The sequence below is a fragment of the Calonectris borealis genome, chromosome 2 (assembly GCF_964195595.1).
Source record: "Calonectris borealis chromosome 2, bCalBor7.hap1.2, whole genome shotgun sequence".
Lineage (NCBI taxonomy): Eukaryota > Metazoa > Chordata > Aves > Procellariiformes > Procellariidae > Calonectris > Calonectris borealis.
In genome coordinates this window covers 93,537,122-93,561,660 of record NC_134313.1, presented here as the reverse complement: position 1 = coordinate 93,561,660, position 24,539 = coordinate 93,537,122, and the positions used below count along the sequence as shown (strand labels likewise).

General features: G+C 42.1%; 2 protein-coding genes across 2 annotated transcripts in view; both read right to left on the bottom strand.

The window, feature by feature from the left end:
- LOC142079054 (heterochromatin-associated protein MENT-like) overlaps positions 1 to 10,701 on the bottom strand; it is a 39,036-nt gene extending 28,335 nt beyond the window's left edge. The window contains exons 1-8 of the mRNA XM_075142563.1: positions 10,601 to 10,701; positions 9,074 to 9,250; positions 8,058 to 8,144; positions 7,527 to 7,664; positions 6,874 to 6,991; positions 6,017 to 6,159; positions 4,731 to 4,898; positions 2,154 to 3,656 (exon numbers count right to left, since the gene is read on the bottom strand). Of these exons, the coding sequence (XP_074998664.1) occupies positions 3,246 to 3,656; positions 4,731 to 4,898; positions 6,017 to 6,159; positions 6,874 to 6,991; positions 7,527 to 7,664; positions 8,058 to 8,144; positions 9,074 to 9,250; positions 10,601 to 10,612 (1,254 nt within the window). The 5' untranslated portion in view covers positions 10,613 to 10,701 and the 3' untranslated portion in view covers positions 2,154 to 3,245. Of the gene's footprint in view, positions 3,657 to 4,730; positions 4,899 to 6,016; positions 6,160 to 6,873; positions 6,992 to 7,526; positions 7,665 to 8,057; positions 8,145 to 9,073; positions 9,251 to 10,600 lie in introns of the transcript that reaches the window.
- Positions 10,702 to 12,980: 2,279 nt separating this feature from the next.
- On the bottom strand, positions 12,981 to 21,390 carry LOC142079051 (serpin B10-like). Its single transcript, XM_075142560.1, has 8 exons — positions 21,222 to 21,390; positions 19,937 to 20,114; positions 18,524 to 18,637; positions 16,720 to 16,854; positions 16,203 to 16,320; positions 15,682 to 15,824; positions 14,943 to 15,098; positions 12,981 to 14,051 (listed from the first exon to the last, which is right to left on the bottom strand). Exons 2-8 carry the CDS (start codon positions 20,102 to 20,104, stop codon positions 13,647 to 13,649), a joined length of 1,239 nt encoding a protein of 412 aa, XP_074998661.1. The 5' UTR covers positions 20,105 to 20,114; positions 21,222 to 21,390; the 3' UTR covers positions 12,981 to 13,646.
- Between the last annotated feature and the right edge of the window lie 3,149 nt (positions 21,391 to 24,539).

Genomic DNA, 24,539 nt, shown 5'->3' with positions numbered 1-24,539 from the left:
AACAGGGCCACAGAGATGATTAAGGGATTGGAGCATCTTTCATGTGAGGAGAGGCTGAGAGAGTTGGGACTTAGAGAGCCTGGAGAAAAGAAAGCTCGGGGGGGGGCGCGGATCTTATGTATGTGCATAAATACCTTATGGGATGTAACAAAGAAGAAGGAACCAGATTTCTCAGTGCCCAGTGAGAGGACAAGAGGCAATGGGCACAGATTAAAAACATGAAATTCAATCTGAACACAAGAAAACACTTCTTTACTGTGAGGATGGTCAAACGCTGGCACAGGTTGCCTGGAGAGGTTGTGGTGGAGACAGATATTCGAAACCCAACTGGACATGGTCCTGTGCAACCTGCGCTAGCTGACCCTGCTGGTCAGATGGACCAGCTGATCTCAAGTGGTCACTTCTAGCCTGAACGATTCTGTGATTCTGTAAGGGTTAGCTTGACTTGAGAGCCAGATGCTGGTTACCATGAAAATAGTACAGGGAGGCACAAATGAAGCAGCTTCCAGTGTTGCTTGCAGTAGCTGAGCTCTAAAGAGTGTTTCGCCCTGGATGGGTTCCTTTCCTTCTCTTTCACCCTTTTCACCTGCATCCTAAGTATGTCTTGTACTGGAAGGTGTGCTCTTTGGCATCATCTCCCAAGCAAAGCTGAGACTGGGAGTAGCTTGGTACAAAAACCAGCCTGTTTGGCCCTTTGCACCTCTCAAGCAGGAAAGGTGGCAGATACCATGCTGTAATTCCTCAGAGAGCCTCAGAGGTATTGTTTTGCAGAGCCCTGCAGTGTGGTATGAGTGAGGGGATGCACAAAAATTAGCCTGGGAAGACCTTTCATTTGGTTTGGCACAGAACTCTTCCCACCTTTTTGGGCAACTTTTGCTCTTACATGAAGTGACTCTTCGAACTGGGCATACACAACTTAGGAGTTCCCAGTAATTACTTATTGTTGAATACACAGAGCAGAGAGATAGGATTAACATGATACAAGGCTAAGACTTAACATGCTTACCACCCTGATGAGTCTGCTGGCCAGGCATCACTCAAGTGAAGGAGGGCTGGTCTTTGTTCCACCCTAGAAGAGGCTCAGCCTCAATGTTGCTAGTTGTTGTCTTCCAATTCTTCATTTTTTTAAAAATTGAGATTTTATACCTCTTCAGGCAAGTGTTTCTCCTCCTGAAGCCTTGCTATGCTGACTGTTCCCGCCTGACAATGACTTCTCTGTTTGTGTTTTTACTCTTATTTTGCATGGCCTTCACTTGTGTGCTTTTCCACACCTAAACAACAAACTTCTTAGTAAAGCTGAGTCAATAGCACACAACTGGGCTGCACCAGCGTAGGGTCTGGATGACAGGCAGCTGAACCCTGAGCTGAGGGTTATAGGCAAGGGAGGGCACTGATTTTAGAAGCAGCACTTTGTACACGGAAGAAGATGCAGGTGTACTTTGTTGGGTAGAGCGTATTTCCAAATAGAATACCTTTTGTGGAGGTGGAGTGAGTTGTAATTATAGGTGGAATTTTGCTGAGAGTAAATGTTTTTACAGTACCTCCCTCCTGCATTCAAACCTTGTTGCCTTAGTTAATGTTCTCTGACACGTGCTTACTGAGTACCACAACGGCTACGTTGTTCCTCATGGCCACAGGAAAGCATGACTGCTGCCCTCCCAAGCCAATGGAGGGAACTGATGTTGCCAGCGCAGCATTGCTTGTTCACTATTGTACGTGGGCAAAAGGGATGTTTGGAAGCTGCTCTTCTGGGCTATAGGCTCTAGTCAGACTTTTTATTTCCAGCGTGTTGTGACAGGAAAATAAGCCTCCCGAGTAGGTCGCAGGGGGGCCGATAGTGCAATAAGCAGTGGTCAAAAATGGGAACCTGAATGCTTAAAAAGAAAAGTTCAAACGCCTTGGCTCAGTGAGCAAAAATTTGCTCATCACAAAGTTTAATTTCATTTGGTATGTTTAGTAAATGCCCAGGATAACATGCTGAATAACAGTGGTTTTGGGGCTGTTTGAAGCCTAGTGAAAATAAGAACTAAGTGTGTCAGCTTTGTCAATCAGGATGATGTGGTGGTTGATTTGGAATGGCAAGAATGGAAACGTGCTCCAGCTGTGCACCTTACATGATGCTCTTAGAGAACCAGATAAGTCAGTGTCTTGAATAAGACAAACACAACTCCAAGTTCATTTATTTGATTAAATGCAGATCATGGTAAAATTATGAAGTAAAGCATCAGTCAAAATCTCACTGGTGTTTCTGTCAATACCATGACTATCTTTGCTGAGATGCACTCCTAAGTTACATAATTCATTATAAATCATTACATAAATCATATATTGATCAATGATATAGGTAGCAAGGAAATTTTGCAGATATTAGCCAGGAAACAGGTATCATTAGGTTAAATTAAAAAGAGGAAGCAGATTTGAATTCTGGAGGTTTTAGATTGCATATCAATAAGAGGTAGCAAGAAGCATGTTGTTGATAGTTTTCTTAGCATTTTTGCTGATTGGAACACTACCTACAAAGTTTAGAAAAATGAGGAAAAAATGCAAGGTGATTAGAAGTCAGTGATTAAATGTTGATGGACCATTTTCCATCACTGCCACATTTTTTCTTGAAGCTGCAAGGGCAGGAGAGAATGAATGTAAAGTGCCTGTATGCACACGATGAGACAGGGGAAGGCGAGGGGCATTTTGAGATTATTCTGGGTTTGTATTAAATTTTGTTAATTTCCAACAGTCTTTAAATTTGAAATGAACATAGGGAAACTGCACTGTAATGCAAATGCAAGTTTCCCAGTGAGGAAAAGAGAGCATACAAGTTCTTTTTTTTTCTTTCAGGGATTTTTTTCCTCCCTGGGAGATTCAAGAGGGTGAACTGCATTTGTCTTGAAGTCAGCGCTTGGCATGGGGCTAGATGGTTGCCTGTGTGCAGGGAGCTTTTATGGTTACACCTTACTCTTGAACAACAAAGCCAGAAGAGCAGGTTTGATGCAAGGGAGCAAAATTCTGCACTCTGTTTTCTGTGGAGGGCTGTCTCATTAGGACAATGGAAAGGAGCAGTAGAGGGATGGTCTTTGAGGCACAGGGTGGTGTCTGGGTGCTGCCTTACTTGTTGGGGGGGGGGGAGAAAAAGGACATATACTTTCAGTAGTATGGCTACATGGCTTAAGGTTGAGCTTTTAATACTGCAGTTCACATTTTTCCGTTGAACAGTGAACTTTGGGTGCTGTCTGGGAGCAAGTAATAACTCATTCTAGGGGAGAGCAGAATCTGCCAAAAAAGAGGATGCTCTTGGATTTGTTGTGTCTGATGAAGAAGTGGAAAGGGTGGTCAACCTTAAATTGCAGAACATGGGCAACAGATGTAATTTCAACACCTATAACTACGGTAGCAGCAGCTGCCTCAGTGCCTTCCTCATCAACTACAACAAAAGACTTGTGAAGAACTTGGGAGATCAGCACATCACCCTTCTCAGCCATTCCACTGAAATCAGCATTGTTGCTGAAGGCAAGACCCATTCCCATGCTGTTCAGATTATTGCTGAGGTTATATTTCTTCTCCATTGTGAACTTAGGTAGGTACAGATCCACAAGAGTTTTGGTCATCTTCTTGGAATCAGTCCATTCGGACAGCTTCTCATATGGTAGTTCTCTTTCCAGCTATCATTTAAGAAAGAGAAGGAATTTGATGTTTGCAAGGAAAAAAACAATTAATTAACTATGAATTAATCAATTTTATGGCAATTTAATGAATTAAACAGTTTTTAAATGGTGAATTTAACATTTAGCTGAAAGCATGAAATATAAATCGGTTTTACTGATGATCAGAGGCAGGGTCTGCAACAAACATTTGAGACTTAATGCTGCAAGGTTTTGAGTACCATCCCTGCCAAATTCATTGCAAAAGAAAGACAGGGCACCCAACACCTGCAGCTGCCATCCCCTGAGGTAGTTCTTTCCTCGCTTTTAATTCAGTCTTGATGTGAAGGAAATTGCTGGGAGATTGCCAACTGTGCGGCAGGTGGTTTGGTCCAGTTCCATAGAAACAGGTGTTAATATTGCACGTATTTCCTTGGCAATTTTAAAACAAACTGCTTCCAGCAAAATCTTTCACTGCCACTCTGTGTCCTGCACACTATGTCACCAGCGTTCAGCTCAGATCAAATGGAGGACAGCAATGAATTATATTCTTGACAGATGATAGATGCCAAGAATTTAACAATCTTGCAATTGTAGTAACTACAATGGCAGATCTCATTATTGTAGCAAATGCAGTCTCACCAAAATCCTAGTTCTCCAGACAGCAAACAAATGTGTGTGGGGGCAAACAGAATGAGAACAAGATGGTGAATAAACTTCCAGGCCATGGAGAAGAGGTGTCTGTTATCTCAGGAAGAGGCTGTGACTACTTGTGCAGTACTGTCCCTCCTGAAGGTGCAATGAGGGGAGCTTTAACCCTTACAGATCATGTAGGATTTGGTGTCAGTCATGGGGCTGCTGAAGAGCTAAACATCTGATTATGCACTGTGTTGACTGTCTTCCGTTCTTAACAAACTAAGGGCAATCAATGTGGAGCAACTTTCTTGGGATTAGATAGATATTAAAGGAAATTAATTCAGCCAGTGGAGGAGATCAAACAGCATGTCCCCAGAGGGCGAGATATGGTCTCCAGCCTGTCCTTTTTTTTTTAATGACTGGGTGGTGATACAAAATGGATGTAGCGTACTTTTTTACCTGTTCGAGACCCGTAGTGTTGTCTTTGATGTCATCAGGAAGGAGGATGAACATACTGAGTTCGTGTTTCACATATGGCAACTCAATCATTTTGAAATTCATTGTTTCCATGATGAGAACTGGAAATGTATCTCTCATGTGCATCATCTTCACAGGCTTCGTCTTGTTCTGTAAAGTATTTATTTATAAGTAAGAAATCATTCCTTGAAAGGAAGGATGACGATGACTAAGTGCAGTGGAGGGGGAGGAAACTTTTGTAAACAGCTTTTATAACAGCAATTTGTCATTCATTTTCCAAAGCTTTTCTTGACTGGACAATATTGCTTATCTTGGTGTTTGTCCCAGAGCATTTTGTTGGGGGCTGAAGTGACTAATTTTTCTCTTCTCCCCAAAACATGCACAGCAGCCCACAGGGGAGGGAGGAAGAGAGCTAGAAATGTCTGCAAGGATTAGGGGGATGGAGCAGGTATGGGATATGGCCTTACAACACTACAGCAGAGAAACAGCTATGGTTTAAGAGGACGAGCGTTGTGCAGTTTTTCTGTGGTCTCCTCTCTCTGGCAAGAAAAAGTCACTAGCTGATTACTCTTTATGTCACAACCCTTAACAGAAGATAACACTAATGTCTGAGCAAAGGGGCTCATGATAAGAGGAGTTCCTGGCAAGCAGTCACCTTTGCAGGAGTATGTAAGCTCTCTTAACATCTACGTCCCTTCATTCAGAGAAGCAGCCGATGTATACGTGCTAATCTGAAGGCAGAAGCTACAGTTGGTGGAAATTGCACAGAGCTTTTGTCGTTTGATGTGAATTCACTGACCCGTCTTCTGGAGATCCATGCCATTAATATTTCTTCTAGCCTTGCCCAACCATGCGCCCATTCAGGGTACCCTGCTGCAGCTGTATTTGAGCAGGTATGTTTGCGCCTGGCTCGGCTGCACAGCACCGTACTCATCCATGACATGGCATGTAGCTCCTGTCCATGAAGCTTGGACTCTCAAAATCATGTTTTTACAATCTAGCTCTTTTAGCACTGTTTTGCCAAAAGGTCTTAAGTGACTCTAGTGCTTTTGGAAACGGTGGCTGTTATCTGGAGCTCATTAACATTTACCTGAGCAGCACCTTAATGTTGCAGTGAGCTGAGCACTGACGCATTTTGCTGTAACCAGCTTTTCACAGAGAGTCTAGTTACCACAGGGATACCTAAAAGACTTACGAAATTGAAAGATTTTAGCAGTAGCTGTTGTCACCAGACTGTTTACGGTGAGAAGGATACCAGAGGAGCTTACCTTGCTCAGTCGGAAGGGTTGCAGATCCGTATCTTCTGCCCGAAATTTCACTTCCCATTTTGCCTTGAAGTAAATAGCATTTACCAGGATCAGCTTGGTGGAATTTCCCACATCTTGTGAACTCAGCAAATTCTTGATTTTGCCTTTTGAAATCAGAAGAGTCAGGTTTCATTCCAGTGTAGCACAGCGAGGACGTGTTTTGATTGTTTTTCCTCTCAGTTCAACTCCTTAGTGAAAAAGTCCATGCCTCAGTGCCCCACTCCCTAAAATACTCCCCTGACATAAATCAGTTCGTTTGTTTACAGTTTCCAAAGCTGTTTGCTGCCTGGTTCTCCTCGCTAGCTGACAAGGGTTGACTCCTTCCCCCCAAAATGTCACAGCTTCATGGCAAGCAGCTAGAAGCAGAAAGCCATATACTGCCTCGCCAGCTGGTTACGCCAGGTAAAAGGAGGCCAGCACCTCTGGGCAGTGCAGGATGGTGCAGCTAGGTAAGCATCCCCACCCGCCTTGGAGCACACCGGCAGGCAGAGGTGTTTCTCCCCTCTGTCTGCTCGGCCTGTGGCGCGTGGGTGCAGCGCCGGGGCAGCAGTTGTGCTTGAGGACCAGCTGATGCAGAGCACAGAGGAGTTGATGGGAGTCTCCCCAAGGAGCTCACCGAGGTCTGGATCAGGTATTTGAAGCTGCTTAAGTGTGCTGCTCTTTCTCGGTCCTCCCACTGCATCTCTGCTCACTGTCCACCTTGGAAGGCATGACCTGGCGGCTGCAGTAGCACATGGGGAAGCACGGGCACCCCCCCAAAGGAAATGGCAGGCTGACTTAATAGGAGAGGAAAGATGTTGGGGTTGAGCTCAGCTTACCCTCAGTTTGTTTTTCAACCCAAGCATTGATTTCCTTTCTGGATTGTTCCCATGCTGTCTTAAAGTTAACACTGTGTGGCTCTGCTTTGTAGTAGTTCTTACTGAGCTGTATGTATCCCTGAAAAATAGCAAAAAAAAAAAAAAAAAAAGAAATAAGTTCTATACTGGATTTTTCAGTCCCAAAGGGAAGTTGTTAGCTCTTGGACTTTTTGATAGCTTCTTGGGCCTAGAGGACTACAAGATCTTGCTTGTTACTCTCTGTTGGATTGTGAGTTAATAGTTAAGAAAGAACCAAAGAACAGAAAATTCCCTTCTTTTGTTCCCACTTTTATTTGAAGAAGCAAGGAACACTGTGCACACCCCATGGATGTGCTTATTTTAATATCTCATTTACAATTGTATATATTGGGGGTTCCAATAATAAAGCCATATTGCATGAAAAGGAATCCCTACACTACAGCCAAAGGGCAATGCATCCTTAAATACTGTGAGCAGACTGACTGGTATTTTCTAATTAAGTTTATCGCTGGAATCCAGGGCTCTTCATTTGCAGTATTCAAGGTCAGCTTCAAACCTGTTCTATTAATGACAATTAATTAAAATGAGAAATATTTTTTGCACCTTTTGTTACTCCTCTCTGAGATTTAACTTACAGGCAGTAATGGGAAGGTTTTTTCCATGTATATGCGGTTGGCACTTCTCAGCAAGTAGGTGCTTCTCGGTTTGTTGATGGCACTCAGGAGCTCTTTGAAGCCAGAATGGATATCTTCAGCTTGCTTGTGCTCAGGATCCTTTGGAAGAGAAACCATACATTCAGCAATTGCATTTTTGCATGAAGTTTTCAAAACGTGTTAAGTGATGTATATGGGAGAGGTTTTGGGTTCCTCTCTTTTACTTTTTATTTTTCCAAGTTTACCATCACTGCAATTTGCAGGGCTCTGTTTATGACTGGATTAACTGTTTTGCCATATAGCAGACCTTCCAGACTATCCCAGTGACTTGTCCTTCCATGCTTCTCAGAGTCTGAGTGAGTGAAAGGAACTGAACTTGAACCTGTTGTGAAGTATGTTAGGGTTTGTACTTTAAAGAGGGGTGCAGACAAGAAATGCTGGACTTCTAAAGCTGTATCTGGACTTTTTGATTCTGGAGATTCTTTATCCTGGGATTTCAGTTCTAATAGATACCATTTTTCTTCTCTTTGGTCTCCCCCGACAAGGTCTGGCCACAGAAGAAGAGCCTTCAGCTCCTGCTGCTTGAGGGAAACGAAGAACCTGCAAGCAGAGTTTCCAAAGGTAAGAAATAGGCATGAAGGAACTGGTGTGACTTAAAGCCAAATGGGGATCAAATGGTTGTCTTGTTTTGGTCCGTATGATAACTCACTGTGCTATCTGCTGCTTAGGTGACTAACCAAAGGGATGCTGAAGCTGTAGTATATGTAAATCCCATAGAGTAACAATGAGTAGCACTGTCCCCCTCCCAGAGCATCGGCGCAGTGCTCCTGCCTGCACACTGCAAGCCTGAACTCCCTTCCAGCTCTCAGCAACAGCAGCGTGTTTGTGCAAACCCAAATGGTTCTCCCCACGATAATGGTACAAAGGCACCTGAACGGGAATGCGGTGACACAGAAGAGAGTGCTGGGCAGTGCTGAGCACCACAGCTCCCTCTGAGCTGGCAATGTGCCCGTGTGGCATTAGGAAGGATTGGGTCGGGGGTTGTGGAGATACCAAAGCCCTTCCTATTTTCCTGCTGGATTGTCAGGCAGTTGTTTAGCAAAGCATAAATCAAGATAGAAAGATGCGTCCTGGTCAGGGGAGAGAGGGATGGTGCTGCGATTTGCAAGCCTCCTGCCAATCAGTTAGGAGCTACTGGCATCAGCTGTTTGCTTCTCAAAGAGGGTATCCCATCTGTGACAGAATCATAGAATCATAGGGTAAATTAGAAGGTGTAGAATAATTTAGAAGAAGCCAGGTTCAGAGAACCTTTGTACTCAGCATGTGATACCCACACGAGACTTTCTCTTAGTGGAGAAGTGGGGGACCTGCTATGAAATGAATAAAATTTATCATTCACTTGTTACATTCTCTGGTCTGCCTTGGTTCCTTGTCATTATGGTGGCAAGTTTTTCTATCTAACACTAAATTTTGCAGCCAGTACAGGAGCCAGGTATTGTATGGGGTGTATGCTTCATAAAGCAACATACCTCTGCCATCTCTGTTGCTGTATTGCCTTTTGCACCCAGGTACATCAGAGCCAGAGCAGATGATATGCTCCAAGGAGAAAAGAAAATGTTTTTGCCCTTGTTGGTCTCATTCAGCTTGTTGAAAAGATCAACTGTAAACTTGCCGACTGATGTCGAGACCAGTTCCATTGCTACAACCTGGAAAGAGGCAACAGATACAATTGTACTATTTGAATGTTTAAAATTATGTACACAGTGCATATTAGTGAGAAATGTTACATGTGCAACACAATGCATTGGCACCCACTAAAACTAATAGCCTAGTTGTATGTTTTATCTTCCACACAGATACTGTTTGCCACCTGTTAGGTGCAGCAATTTCTTTTAGGTTTTTTGTTATCCAGATAATATTTTCCTCTAATTGTATATACATCCTCTTTTATACAGCTGCAGTTTTCCTTGTGTTCCTTTCTGCCTTTCGTTTTCAAAAATGTGCAGATTTGTAAGCTGCATATTTTGCTTCCTTTTCGTCCTTAACTAATGATTTATCAAAGTAATGTTCCCAGGGGAATTTAAATGCAATTTTAGTGCATAGGTTCACAACACGCCTGAGTTTCCCACTACTTCACTTTGGATCTGTATATAGAATTGAGATCGGTATAGAATTGAGAGCTGATACTGAGAAAGAATTTAGGCATAATTCTTAGGGTCGTGTGCTTTTCCTGGCCAGCCACCTATTCTGAGTAGTATCATGAATAGCAAAGCTGTTATTTGCTTTTAGATTGATGGATTTTTATTCATGATGTGTACCTACCACCCCTTCTGTATGTTCCAGCAATTTTATTTTCCCCAGAAACTGGCAGATTCCTTGAGGTTATGAGTATTCCACACTTGACCAGTAGTACCTGCCTCATGTTGTTTTCCAGTCAAGAGACCAGAAATGTTGTTGTTATTGTTACTGTTATTGTTATTATTATTATTAAGATTTATATCTATGGAATCGAGCTACAGAAATTGTGGGGCAATCTCTGAAGTCTACAGGTATTTATCAAGTGTATGGTTGCCAAACCACTGCAATTCTTCTGGCAGTCAGTGTGCTGTCAATACCAAATCTGTACCACAGAGTGATTTTTTTTCCTTGGAGAACACAACCAAGAGAGCATCCGGATGGAAATTTCTCTGTTTTCTGCTAATGAATACTCCTCTAAGTCCCTGGCCTGATAATGTGCAATACTGTGCCTTTGCAGAATCAAAATGGCCTTTTCTTCACCTGCAGTATGGGACTCCTTTATCAAACTGAAGATTTTAATTAATAAGACAGTTACTGCCCTAAGAAAACTTTCCTTCTTGTGATCAATTCTGCCCCGAATTAGTTTTCCTTAGCCTCAGAGATTTATTTTCTCTACGGATTGACATGATAGAAAAACATGACGCAAGAGTAATGCACTCTAACACTGGTATATTATCATTTACCTATACAATCATGCAAGCCACAGATCACTTCTTTAAAGCATCAGAAAAGTTACTTAAATTGGTTTAAATATTTACCTCTGATCCCATGAGAGAGAAGACTTAGGTCTTGTCCTCGGTCAGGTTCTGTGTCTGTGTGTTAAGCAATGAATAAATTTAGAAATATAGTACTGCTTGCACCTCCCTTTCCTTCTCCCTTACATCCAAGTTGTTTCCGCCTACCCAAAGCTCCTTTCTACCAAATCCCGGAAAGATCTTACATAATTTTGTCCTCCTTGTTGACCTTGTCACTTTTCAGTTCTAGACATTTCAAAAGGACAATGGAATTAAAATCTCATATCTCTACTGTTACACCACGATAGTCTACTGCGATCCCTATCTGATGGGATAGCAGAACAGTTCACCAATTCCGGTGGTCTTCTGGTGCTGTGGAGACAACTGGTCTGTTGTTTAAAATAAATGACTAGTAAAAAGGTCACACAACTAGAATGCTTGGTTTTGGTTTCTGGATATAGATATTGTAGGCTTGTTTCTTCTCTCCAGCTTTGTGCAGCTGTGACTCTTGGGTTTCAAATGCAGTACGTCAGCATAAAATGTCAAGCTTAGTGATTGAATTAGACACTGGGAGTCCAGCTTCAGATTGAAGATCATTAGGAGCACAGACAGAGGCAAAGCCATGAAGGACCATTCAGGGTAAGGGGTGGACACCTCACTGGTGGTGATGGTGAAGAAATCTCCTTGCAACCATGGCTGGGAATCATTTGACAGAAACACTGCAAAACACTGAGTTAGTGCACAGTACTTGCATGTAGTGAAGGAGGGCAAGGACTGAAACAACCCCACTGGGAGGGCTCGAGCAAGGATGGAGTGAAAAAATACAACGGGGGCAAATATGGGACAGTAGTTCTCACTCTGCAGTCCCAGAAAAGAGCCGGGCTGCTGTTTGGTGGTGGAAGAAGGAGAAGGTGGTGGCAACTGTAAGACCCTGGGGGACAGGGGAAGGGGCATGGAGGAAGGGAAGGAAACCGTACTGTGTGTAAGCATTTTGCTGCAAGCCTGATTACAGGAACAGAGTGGGTCAAGTCTTCTAAAAAGTGGCAGAAATCAATGTTGTGCAAGGCAATGAAGAAATGCCACAAATTAAACAAGTGTTGGTTTTAGTACGATGAGTAAGTCCTCAAGAAATCAGGATAGGAGAAAGGTCAGCTGAATGGTTAGGTGGTGGGAAAGCCCAGATCAGGAGACTTCAAGTCCCAAAGAAGTATGCTGAGAGTGAGCAAACTACTCAGTAGTACCTTTGCTACTCAAGACGCAAGGATGCCAGGCAGGATGAGAAAGGGAGGTGGCAAGGCAGAATGGCTGTTGACAAGAGAGAGAAAATCACATGTTAGTTGAAAGGGACATCCAGAGGTCAACCTCCTGCTTGGAGCAGGGCCATCAGTAGATAAGGTCAGCCACGACCCTTCCATGGATGGAGATTCCCCAACCTTTCTGGGCAACCTTCTCCAGTGCTGTGCTGCTCACCCTGGGAAAAGGTTTTTCCCTAATGTGCAACTCACCCTTCAAGCGTTGTGGCCATTGCCACTTGGTAGTGATCTGGCACTGCCAAGAGGACATTAACTCTGTCATCTTTGCAATCATGCTTAAAATAGTTGAAGGAGAGAGAAAAGGTGACTCACATTTCCATTGGCTTTAAAGACCTGTCAGTGAGTTTGGGTGCATGTTGTCATGGTTTTGTTCCTCCTTGGCCTGCCAGGCGTGGCTTTCCTGTCTTTATTCCTGAGGCACATCAGGAAGTGCTTAAGGGACTTGGCTATGGGGACATGAAACCCTTGCATTGGGTGAAGCAGGGCATGGCAGAATTGCATCTGAATGCGCAGGGATCCTGTGTCATGTTTCACAGCTGAGTCAGACAGAAGGCAGTGCTGTTGAGGTTGTACAGGGATACAATAAAGCACTTGCTTCACAACACTTTTCCTATGCTCCTTCCTATTTGGGAAGCAGAGCCAGAAGGGACCCAAGGAAGCAGCTGGTCACATCGAAGAAAACAGAAAGGACTCACTGACAGTCAGCAGTCTCCTCTTTCTCAGGAAAAAGGAGTCCTGCTGTCCCAAGAAGAGATATTTCTAGTAAGATGCTGGTGCGGTGTGCAAGTCCTGTAAGAGACCCAGTCCTTTGCTCTCTGTTCTGAATTCAGAGAGTTAGGAGCATCCCCTGCAAATGTGCGTGACTGATTAGGACACTCTCCTCCGTAGGAGAAAGAGCTGTCACAGGAGTAAATGTGTGCTGGGGGATTTGCATGTAATCTTCCAGAAGGCACTTAGGGAGTTAGTATTACAGACTTGATTCTCCAATCTGATCTTGCTTCCAACCAGTGAAATAACTGACAAAGCAAAATGAGAGTAAAGCAGTGCTGGGCTGGCAACAGTGTTGAATGCATGAAAGGTTACAAAGGAGGAGATTTCAAGGCACATAGGTTTTATTTTCCTCCAATTCTGTATTGTTGTTCAATATTTTCCAATTGCTGTGGGACAGACATTAGAAAGTACATGTGTTAGCCCGTTTGCATGCACAAAAGAGGTACCAGTGTCAGGAACACAGAGGATTTTGCAGGTTTATTTCATTATCAGCTGTGCCAGGCTGCAAAGTTGGTATAAAACTGACAAGAATGTGAGTGAGGTAGCCCTCCTGGGATGACCAGCTTAGTGAGCTGAAACCAATGGAGATGCAGCAGCATTCTGCAGGAAGGAGTTTTTCCTGTTTCTTTTCTTCTTATATACGAAAGCAAGTGTGTTGGGAATGACTGTTTTAGATCAACTTAGTCTGTTCTGCATTGTGGCAGTTCTGGTTCAGAAAGCGCTGAAAAGACGCATCAATGTTATTCTGTGCACAGTTTGGTACTTATAGTGCAGTGCTAACCATTTTTGGGTTCTTTGGCTAGGAAAATGAGCCAGAGGCTCGAATTCCATATTATTTTTAATATGTGTTCTCTTCGAACATTAAGACATTTGTCAACAGTACAGGAAAATGAAGTAGTAGTGCACAGACTATTGAGATGCTCTTCATGGTGTGTATTTTGTTCATTATTGTTGTTGCGAGGGCCTGTTTAGTAATGGTCGAGTTTCTAGGGGGAAGAGAACCTTCCCAAGAAGAGGATACTCTTGGTCTTGTTGTGCCTGATAAAGAAGAGGAAAGGGTGATCTGCTACAAAAATAACAGTAGCACCAAGACTTCGTGATGCCAGTGCTGCTGAACTGGCAGCTGCTGCCTCTGTGCCTTCTTCACTGACTTCCAGATAACACTTGTGAAAAACTTGTGACAAAACCAGCTCGCCATTCTCTGACATTCCTGTGAAATCAGCTTGACCTTCAGTGAAGGCATCTTGTATCCCCATACTGCTTAAAGTAGATTTGAGGTCATATTTCTCTTCTAATGTGAACCTGGGTAGATAAACCTCCATTTTCATTTTCTCCATTAATTCTGGGCTGGTCCATGCAGACAAGTTTTCAAAAGTCAATTCTCTTTCTAGCTGCAGTTAGTAAAAAGAGAAACAGAAAATTACAGAGCGCTCAAAAACCTATGCCCTAAGGGCTATTTCTTTTCTTTTCTTAAATGGAGAACTTTTCAAGCTCTTGTAAGAGTACAAAAAAACAGTAGTGAAAGACCAATTTGGAGATCTTTTTGACTAAAGGGGTATGTTGCTCTACAGTAGGTCAATGCAGTATTTGAACTGTTCTCAGTAGTTGTCAGGAAGGATTAAATAGTTGTAGAACAAAAACATCAGTGTCAAGTAACAATAGTCTGGTTGATTTGCTGTTCACATTCCTGTCTTCCCTACATTTTACAATTTACTGAAAAGAGCTTTTTTCCTACAGAACACGCCCTAACGTAAATGAGAATTTAATAAGAGTTTATTATCCAAAGGCAGGATCCATCTCTTTACAGAAGGTGGCAGTGTCCATATGTATTAGCTCTGGACTTCCTGGAAAGTAATGAAGGCTGTCCAATTTGTGGTTTTTTTTTTTGGAATGGAATCGTATCTTTCTGAATCAGTACAGACAATGAATCCCAGCACGGCTGGCTTTCTGTCCTCATTTTTGTTCAGCTGGAAGATGAGCCAGTCTTGTATCGTTTGGGTTACCTATTTCAGGACTGATCGACATTAGGAACCACAGAAGTGCCAGCTGCCAAGAGTAAGAAATCTAGTCTGAGCTCCAAGACGTCCAAGTTCACAGTGCTAGACCAAGTTTGGGCTTTGCTTTTCCTTGAGCCTGATCAGAAACATGACCTCCTTCCTAGATGCATGACCTCCTTCCTAGAAACATGACTGCAACCTGGACTTTTACCTCGCACATGCATAAAATAAGTAAATAATGACACTCTTGTTTTTTCACATGATTTATGTTCTCAGTTGTTTTACCTTTTGTAGGCCGGTGATGTCACTTGGTAGCAGGATAAACATGCTGAGGTCATTATTGACGTATGGAAGCTCAAGAACATCAGTCTGGACTGAATCTATGTAGGTCCAGTTAAATGTATCACTCAGGTACATCATTGGCACTGGTTTAGTTGTATGCTGCAACAAATCGAATTAGATGTTTGTCATTTGTACTCTGACAGAACAGTACAGGACTGAGGTAAAGTAGCACAGGGGAAGTTTGTTATATATACTGTACAAGCTGCCCAGTGTGTCTGAGACATCCTTATGGCTCTAAGTGGTAGGACACAGGATCTACAGAGGATCTCTGGTCTTCTGGAAAGGCACTTGGAGGCTAGGCAGGCTATCTGTCTAAGCTGTCTAGGATGACACCTATTACAGGAAGCTGTATTCCGCTCTGATTTGTTGTGTGGTTAAAAATTAAAATGTAAAGAACTAACCCGTACAGTTTTGTTCACCTCTTTGTTTTCCCTGCCTTCAGAGAACAGAAGCTTGTTTCAAGTCAGCTTTTGACAATTTTACTTTTGGCTCAGGTGTTAGTATGTGTGCGCAGTCTTTGTGCTGAAGATACGGTGAAGGAAATATACTGTATGCACTAAATGAAATAACTTTCATACCGGATTTCATGTGGATTTAAAGACTGACAGGAATTTCTCTCCCTCATCTTTTTCACTGCTTTTTCCGCCTGCAGTCTAGGTTATAGGTCAGTATATTCCCATACCGTGTTTATTCTGAAAGGCCTTTGCCTGGTAGCTTCAGCTTCAAACTTTGTTGCCCAGTTTCCTTTGAAGTAGAGTGCATTTATCAGGACTAATCTGGTGAGCGAATCTACAGATCCAGGAGGCAGCAGATTTTGGATTTTACCTAGAGAAAACAGAAGGACGTTTACACATTTGTGCAGTTTTACTGTTTCGGAGTAAGTGTTGGCACAATTTCTGCAGATATAAGCCAGGGAAATTGTAAATGCTGACACAGCACGCTTCTAGCTTGAGATTATTTGCAAATAAGTGATTCCTGGGGTAACCTTGATTTACAAAGAAGAGTAAACCACCTTCCTCATATGTTCAGATGGAGGACACTTTTAGTAAGTGCTTGTCAGTGGATGACTGCTTTAGGAAAACTGACCTGGTTTACCTTTCTGAGGTGAATTGTTTACCTGTTTTGGGCCCCTTGGGTAAAGAAACTTTGTTCAGTGCCAGAATGGCTTCTTTTTGAATTGGAAGAGGAGAGGCAGGAGCTTACCTTCAGTCTGGTGTTCGACCCTGGCATTGATCTGTCTTCTGGTTTCATCTGCTGCTCCCACAAAGTCAACTGATTGTGGCTCTGCATTGTAGTATTTCTTGGCTAACTGTAAGTATTCCTGCAGTGCAAGAGAGACAGCTGTCTTATGTTTGTTGCCTGCCAATATGAATGCTAATAAATAACTACAGCCAAATAGAGAGAAAACATGATTAAAATTACATAGACACAGCATTTTGTCAAAGGAACAAAGTATTTTTAGTGGAAATACTCAATTTAAATGTACGCACCTAACCACATCTGCAAATCACCCTGAAATCAGATACACATCCAATAAAACTAAAATTTTAGCGTTCAAAGCCTCAGGAAGAGTCTCATAGAAAATACTTATGTTAAGGATAACAACATGATTTGCAGATGTAATGAAAATATTTTAAAGCATATAGATTATGGTATGTTGTCATAGATAGATCATAAAGGTTAAATGGCACTACATAATCTGAATAAATGACCTACCTACCTTACTGAAAGGCAATGCTTTTTCTCCATATAACTGGTTGACACTTTTAAGCAGGTAATTTTTAGTGGGTTGGTTGATTTCAAAGTTGAGTGCTTTAAACCCAGTATGGATATCATCCGATTTGCCAATTTCTGTCTTGGAGAAAAGGAAAAAAAAGTTACTCGTCTGTTGTGTAAAATAGTTAATTTCTAATTTCTTCCTTCACGCAGCTCCATGTAAAGTATTTCTATTGAGGTGATCTGTTACTTGTATTGCAACACAAGAGGTGTTCTAAGCCAGACAGCTATTAAAAGAATCATTTGAAAGTATTAAAAGTTGCAGACATGGTATAGACACTCTAAGCGCCTCAGAATGCAAGTGGTAAAAGCCTGAACTATGTAAAACATTTAAGGGTTTCTAAGTGGAGATTGTGAAACTAAGTATATCCAGAGAGTGAGAGACAGAATGTAATTGTTAAACAAGACATGAAGATTTGGCTGTGTGACGCATTTAATTTATGAAAGTTGAGTGTGTTACATGGAAAGTTTTCCCCTAAATTTCTTAATCTTGCTCTTAATGTTAATATTTTGTAATTTTTTTTATGTTGCAGTAGTTGCAGTATATTGCAGTAAATTCGTTATCTTGAAGTAACAGGATTAAATGAATGTGGGCTCAAACTCTCAAATGAGCTCAAGGAAGTGAAGCTGTGAGTTAGTAAACTAAAAATCTGTGCTGTATTCATCTTGTCATTACGTCAGAATCAGAGGGGTGAACAGACACTTAAATTTCTAAACTGTTACAACGGTCCCTTTGCCCTACCCACAGCACTCTCTAATTCTTACAATTCAGACAAGTACTACTCATGAGGAACAATCCCTCTCCTGTTCATGCAGTGCAAATGAGTTGTTGACATAGGCCCTAAAATAAATCTTCCCGCCACGGGATTTGACTGTGGAATGCAGATCCGAGTTCCTGTCATCAGAACTGGCGGCTGCTGGGGCTTTGTGGGCAGCCTGCAGGGAAACGGCTCACTCCCACAAAGAATAAGAGTGACGGGAAAGAGCAGGGAGAAGAGCTTGACGCCACTGTGGTTGAATTGTCAATGAGGAAAACCTGCCTTTACTGACTCAGAGGGATCACGTCTGCTTTTCTGCATTTTTCTGCTATCTTAAATTAAGTATACTTTGGTACGAGATGCCTGCCAGAATGTCAAAGAAATATCTCAGGAATATAATGATTTCCACTTCTCTAAGATTTATTGCAAGCAACTGGTCTACCTTGGGAAATTCCAACGTGTCAATTTATTTTGCTAACTAATCAGCTGAAATGAAAACTAATTTCTGAAGAAGGCTAGAAGGCATAGATAGCCTGGAAAAGTTAATACTCTGTTTTTTGTTGTCTTGATGCTGCAATCAAATGTGTGGGAGGGCAGCTCTGTTCTTGTGATTAGCTCTCTGAGGTAGGAACCATGCCTGTTCAAAGAGCATGTTTTTGCTAAATAGCTAGCTATTGAACAGTAATAATTTGAGAAAGAAATCTCTCCTCAAAGCTAAAGGAAAAAGATCAAGAGGTACATTGACAGAGAATGGTAACATTAAATTTTAAATTTTGCAAATTTGTGGTTAGTTTTTGCAATTCTGCCTAAAAAGGGGAAGCATATAATAAGTATTGCATTAGATGAAGGTATCACAGGATGCTGTACACTACATCTGTGTACACTACATCTGAGGAAGGCAAACATAGGCAAATGCAAATATGGAAGGAAAAACAAGCAAGAGAAGATGTGACCATGCCCATAGCTTGATCACTAGACTTGGTGAGATACCTTCTGGAAACAGGCACATCGATTTGATAGGAACTCTTCCGTTCTGGAATAGACTTGCATTTTTATGGTTGTGGTGACATTTCTGGCTCCTTCAGCTTTGTTAAAGTGGAGTACCTATAGTGGAAAAGCAATACTAAATGCAACAATAGAAAATTTGCTGTTTCAGTAAAATCTTTCAGTGATGTCATGGGACTGGTGATGAAGAGAGTCAAACTCAGATTTTATTCTTGTGTCCAGTCCTGACTGAATATGAAATCTTTGGTTAGGCCTTGAGACCCGTGTCTACAAAATGTCATGAGCACACTAAGCTGAGGGTTGCAGGGCAGAACTCTCATGTAACCAGCCTTTCTAGAAGAATTTGCCTGCTTTGAGTTATGCCCCGGGCTGACCAGTTAATACCTGGGAAGAGCCAGTTATCTCTAGATGGAGGCTATCAAAGCAGACATCTAAATGGAGCGCTGCTATGTGTCAGAAAGCACAAAAATGATGGGGGCAGCTTCATGCCTTAAATCCCTCTGGGCATGTGCACCTTACCCAGGCTACAAGGAGGTGCATCCAACCTTGGAACATTTTTCAGAAGAGCTGAGCCTTTTTTTTTGTTTTCCCTTCTTCCTAGCAGAAGATCACTCCTTTCTTTGTTACCCTCCAGGCCCTCTTTTGTCCTGTGAATCAGGAGTTAGATCACTGCCTTAGAGGGTGGGACAACTTCTTCTGCCTTAGCAGATGCAAACTCACAAGCCTCACCTACCTATAGGAGCTAGGTAACTGTGCGCTGGGGCTGCTCTCACTGCCGCCTGCTGAAGCTATGGACTTTGTACAAATACGACTTAGCGATTTCAGTAAGTGGTTTTGCCTATAAAATACATACCCCAAAGAAAGGCTTGTAGTCTCACCGTGTTTCTTCTCTGATCTTGTGGATGTGGATTTATGTTTAGCAAAGTGCAAAACTTGTAATAGCTATAGGGGAGAGTCTTTTTGTGTGGGGTCATTTCCAAAGAGATGAGATGTGAAATGGGAATTGTCTGTGGCCGAGTAGAAGGAGAATCCAGGTCTTCCACTCCCTGGTGAGTGCTCAAGTTACTGAGCTTTGGGAAAAAGATCCTTTATTTCTGCTGGTGAGATTTAAAAGGAGACAATGTCACCAGTGCCACTTCTCTCGTTTGTTGGGGGCCTGTTTCCAGAGACTAGAGTAGACTATTTCTTTGACCTGCACAAGTGGAGAACTGGTCTATTCATTGCAGTGCACATCGGGGGTGAGACAGGAGCTGGCATATATGTGTGTAGAGTTTAGATTAGAGTAATTTTTCTGCTTATGGCTTTCCTCTGTTCCATCATAGTAAATTTCGTGCATAGAGGATGTTATTCCAAGAGATCAACCCTTTCAGACAGCTACCTTTTGAAGCCCAGACTTACCTTTGCCATCTGATCTGCAGTGTTACCTTTGGCTCCCAAATAAACAGTAGCCAGGGCAGATGAAATACTCGAAGGGGAGAATAAAATATTCTTGTCACCATCTTCCTGACACTCATGTTTGAAAAAGTCGAGAGCAAAGCTTGTGTTTGCTTTATTCAAAGCTTCCATTGTTCTGAACCTGCACAGAAAGGGAGAAAAGATGCTACTAGTGAACCATTAATTATGACTGCTATGTGTCTGCAAGTTTCTCTTCAGTTTTTGAAGTTTCTTTTGTGTTTTAAAAGTTTTCTAAAATTATTTATCTATATGAAGAATGAGGAGGATTAACTATCATAAAGTCATATAAAGCGTAGCATGTCCTGTTTCACTGAGGATGCTAGCTATCATTTGGGTTAGGGAAAAAGCAGCCTCCAACCTTGTTTTGTGTTTGTTCACCAGGACATTTATTGCACTGTCATTTACAGCATCTTGGAGGACAGCTGATAACGTTACTCACCAGTGCCTGGGCTAGAGGATACTGAGAGACTGTCAGAGACATCTGTTATGCTTCAATTTGTGCAAGAGCCTTTTGATGCTCATCACTGTAGTGAACAAATGCTCTGGGAACAGTAACAGTCAAACTTTTTGGACAGTCACACTTTTAGGACAGGACAAAATACTCCTTCCAATGCTTGGGCAAGCACCACCCCAACTATTGCATGCTAAGCATCCTGAATTCCCTTTTTGACTTTCAAAACCATCCTGAAACTCTGTCTTACAGCGCTAGCCCAGATCCTAGCTTCCCAGTTCTTCTGCAGGACAAGGTTTCCATATTCAGTAGACCAGAAGTGCTGCCATTTGTCATTTGCATTGCAGGTTTAGCTGAGAGGTCTAGGCAGGGACTAGGAGCTATTCTGATTGGCATAGGGTAGCCTTAGAATAAAGACAGTTCGTGTCCTGAGCAGCTTGCAAACCAGAAGCTGACCCAATGTTTGTAAGAACTGAAGAGCACAGGAACACATTAGCTGACTTAAACAAACACAGTGGTTCTCACTCTGCTATGATAGGTATGCTAGCCAGGGAGGTCTAGAAATTATAGAACTCTGTACAATAGATTGCTCTTCCTGTATATTTTTAAGACTTCCACCTTCTAGACCATGCCTGTGCCATCTTAGTAAGTTATTTTCCCAAGCATTTGTTGTTTCCAGTTCAGATCCCTGCTTCCTTTTTTTCTATACATTTGTCAACAAAGCAACATCATCCAAGAATATATGAAATAAATAATGTCTAGAGATCATTACAGTACCTTGTTTTGTGCAGGGAGGAACACTGCTGCTCTGGGAGTCTCCAAGGTTTATGCAGTTCACATGAAGGGTAGGATGAATTTATAGTGTGTCTGGCCAGTTCTGCAAAGGTTCTTATGACTCAAGACTGTGCAATTTGTTATGCCCTGAAGGCCACATCCCTGTGGAAGAACTGAATCATCTCAGAGTAGGATGTGAAGTGATGGTGAGAATGATACCATACAAGAACCTTACAAAACTGACTGCAGAAGTATTTCTATAAACACTTCTGTGGCAACAGGCTAGTAACAACTTGAACCTGCACTACTTTAAACAACCTTTCTTTTGCGGTTTGGAGGGTTTTAAAAAAAGGCAGTTGCTGACCTACTTCTTTTATGATTTGTCTAATAGAAGTTATTTCTGAGGAACAGACAGACAGAGAAAAGACAGTGACTTCTTATGTGTGAGTTTTTCTATTGTCCGTTTCGTACTGAGAAAGTATTTGTCACTCCTGGTGGGTTTCTGTTTTAGAAACACGGATTTTGTTAATCTTGGAGGATTCTAAGACTGTACAACAAGGGAAATGTTGTCACTGTGAGATAGTGAAGGTTGAGAAACAGGCACCAGACCCTTGCTTTTATTATCAGTGGTGGCATCACTAGAACCTGGTGTGGGTTTTAGATTAGACTTCGTTTTTCTTCTACTTCTGTGTCCCCACGCTACTCTGAAAGCTGCTGTTTGACCAAGGTAGCACCTCAGAGATCTATTCCTTATTTTCCATTCCAGAAATGGATATTCTGTCAAATCCTCTTTTTTTTCTTGCCACGGCTACTAAAATACCTCCTTCCCGATTTTCCTTGCACTCATGCTGTCCTTTCTTCTGTTGTCCTTTTTGTAGCTGTCCAACCCCACTCTGGCCCCTACCTGAAACACCCTGTGTAATCCTACCCTTGCCCTTTATGTCACTTTACCTCTCTGCACTGTTGATAATACTACCTTGAAAACCTGGATAGAGGCTGCTTGTCCCTCCTCGACACGGAGCAAGACTCACTCACAAGGTCTATCTCCTCGGCATAAACTGCCTTCTGGGAGCTTGCTTCTGACTTGCTGTCTGTGAGCCCACGTTTAACGTGGACTTATGTTGCAGGTCAGTGGCTGGCACAGAGGATCCTGTAATGAGGAATGAGCCGTGGGAGTATCTGCAAAATCTGGTGTAGGGCATAGGAGGGAGCAGCTGCAAAGGGTCCCTTGCCAATGGTGAACCTTCTGCATCAATATAATTTGGGAACCGAAAGCTTTGTTAAAGTTGCTTTCCTGCTTGTGAGGAACCACACGACTTTAATTGGATGGTGTTTTCCTGCCCCTCAGGTCTTTTGAAACTGTAGCTACATAAAACCAGCATGTTTCAATGTGAGTTGTAATTAGATGTATCTGTTACGTTTTGCAGAGAGCAGCATAGTGTAGGAGAGGTGTTCACTGCAGAATTAATTGCTTCCATTGCGCCTGGGAAAGTTGTAATCTGTTTACATTGGCCTTAAGTATTTTCCAAAGCCTAAATGATCTGAGTAATCTTTGGAAAATTAGCCATGTTGTTGAACGATTGATAGGTACACTGGATAGACTTTATCCCTTAGAGCAACTACTGTGGATTTTCTGGTTTTAAAGCAGGGGTGAATTTAATTTGCTAACTTGTAATACTGCTTGCTGCTTTACAAGAAGTGGCTGAGGTGTTCTGTTTACACAGAAATGCTGGGTCAGACTGAACGAGAGGCTTGTGCCTCTGTACAAGGTTTTAAAGCTACCTTTTTAAAACACCTCTTGAATGGCATGGCTGATCATTAGCCAAAAAAAAAAAAAGCATAACGAAGTAACCGAGTAACTAAAATTATACTCATCTCAAAGGACAACATACGCTAAATCAGCGTGATGGATTGATAACATTTTCCAATATCCTTTTAAATTAGCACCACCAGAGGACACGGCTCAATGGGTGGTGCTACTGCTGACTCAGTAGCAGCGGTACTCTCACTCCCACTCTGTACTAAGTCAACACAGCAGCACACTAGAAGACTTATATTTGTATTAATAGTATCCTTCCTGTGGGAAGTAAACCTGTGGGCTCTTTCACTGTGGTCATTCATGTTTCCATTTGGTCAGGACAAATACTGGCAGGACATCAGTGCCCTGGCCAGATCTCAGTTATATAAATGCATTTTGTTTTCCTCCAGTTTCAGTGTAACTTAGCACAAGTCATTGTGACTTTCCTACACTGTGTTGCTCTGTTCATTAGCACCTGGGTTCAGGAGTAGGTGAAATGCTTGATGTCTAAATGGAACGTTATAAAGTGCTCTGTAACGGCTCTTGAGGGTCTTGAGAGAAGGACTTCCGTCACAGAAAAATGGTAGCTTCTGCTTTCACACAGTATTTTAGGATACTACTTTCCATGGCTGGTTTTCATGTTCATCGGTAGCTTATTTTTAGCTATCATCAACTCTGAATAGCTCTTGGAAATCTGTTTTATTTCAAAATTAACATGTTCTATATTTCAGGTAGATCAAAAGAAAAAGTGATGTTTGAAGGAAAGCTGTTCAGTTTCCCTGACATCTTCAAAAATTTTTTTACCAGTATAAGCACTGTTTATTTACTTGGGAGGGAAGAATTTCTGGTCCAGCCAGCAGAGCACTCTATTCACATTTTTGTCTCAGCCAGAGCAGGCCAGTGGATTTTAAACATGAAAGGATTTTAAAAGTCCCCAAACCTTTAAAAGGACTTCAGGAGATACAAGAAGCATGGGGAGGAGAAGGATATTGAAATCTGAGAATATTTTAATTCCTTTGGAGGTCTGAGGTCATGTTTTTTAAATCCCTGTGTGATTTAAAGTTAAAAAACTGTAAGGAGGACAGGGGCACAGAAACTGAGGAAATAGTAAGGATGCTGAGTGACTAGATACATGAACTTTTCTGTGTTAAGGAGGACTCTCCTCTGGGTGATGCCTCTGTCATAGCGTAATTGAGAGCATGATGAGAGCTTTTCCTAACCTTGTCAAAGAAAATAATAATGTATATGCTTCACCTAGACTGGTTATAACAGATTTTGGGTTGTGCCATAACAGATTTTTATGTAGGATAAGTTAGTATCATCCTGAAATCTCAAATAGTTTTTAGGTTTAAGAGAGACTAGTTCTTTGGGTATCTTTTTTCCCTTTAAAGCGTTGGTTGAGAACACACGTGACTTTATTTTGAAACAGAGTAGATAGATAGCTATCTGTTGGGTACCTCCTACAAGTAAGTTTGCAAGCCTTCCCTTGCTAAGCAATCTTTGCTGACATACTCTAACAGTAT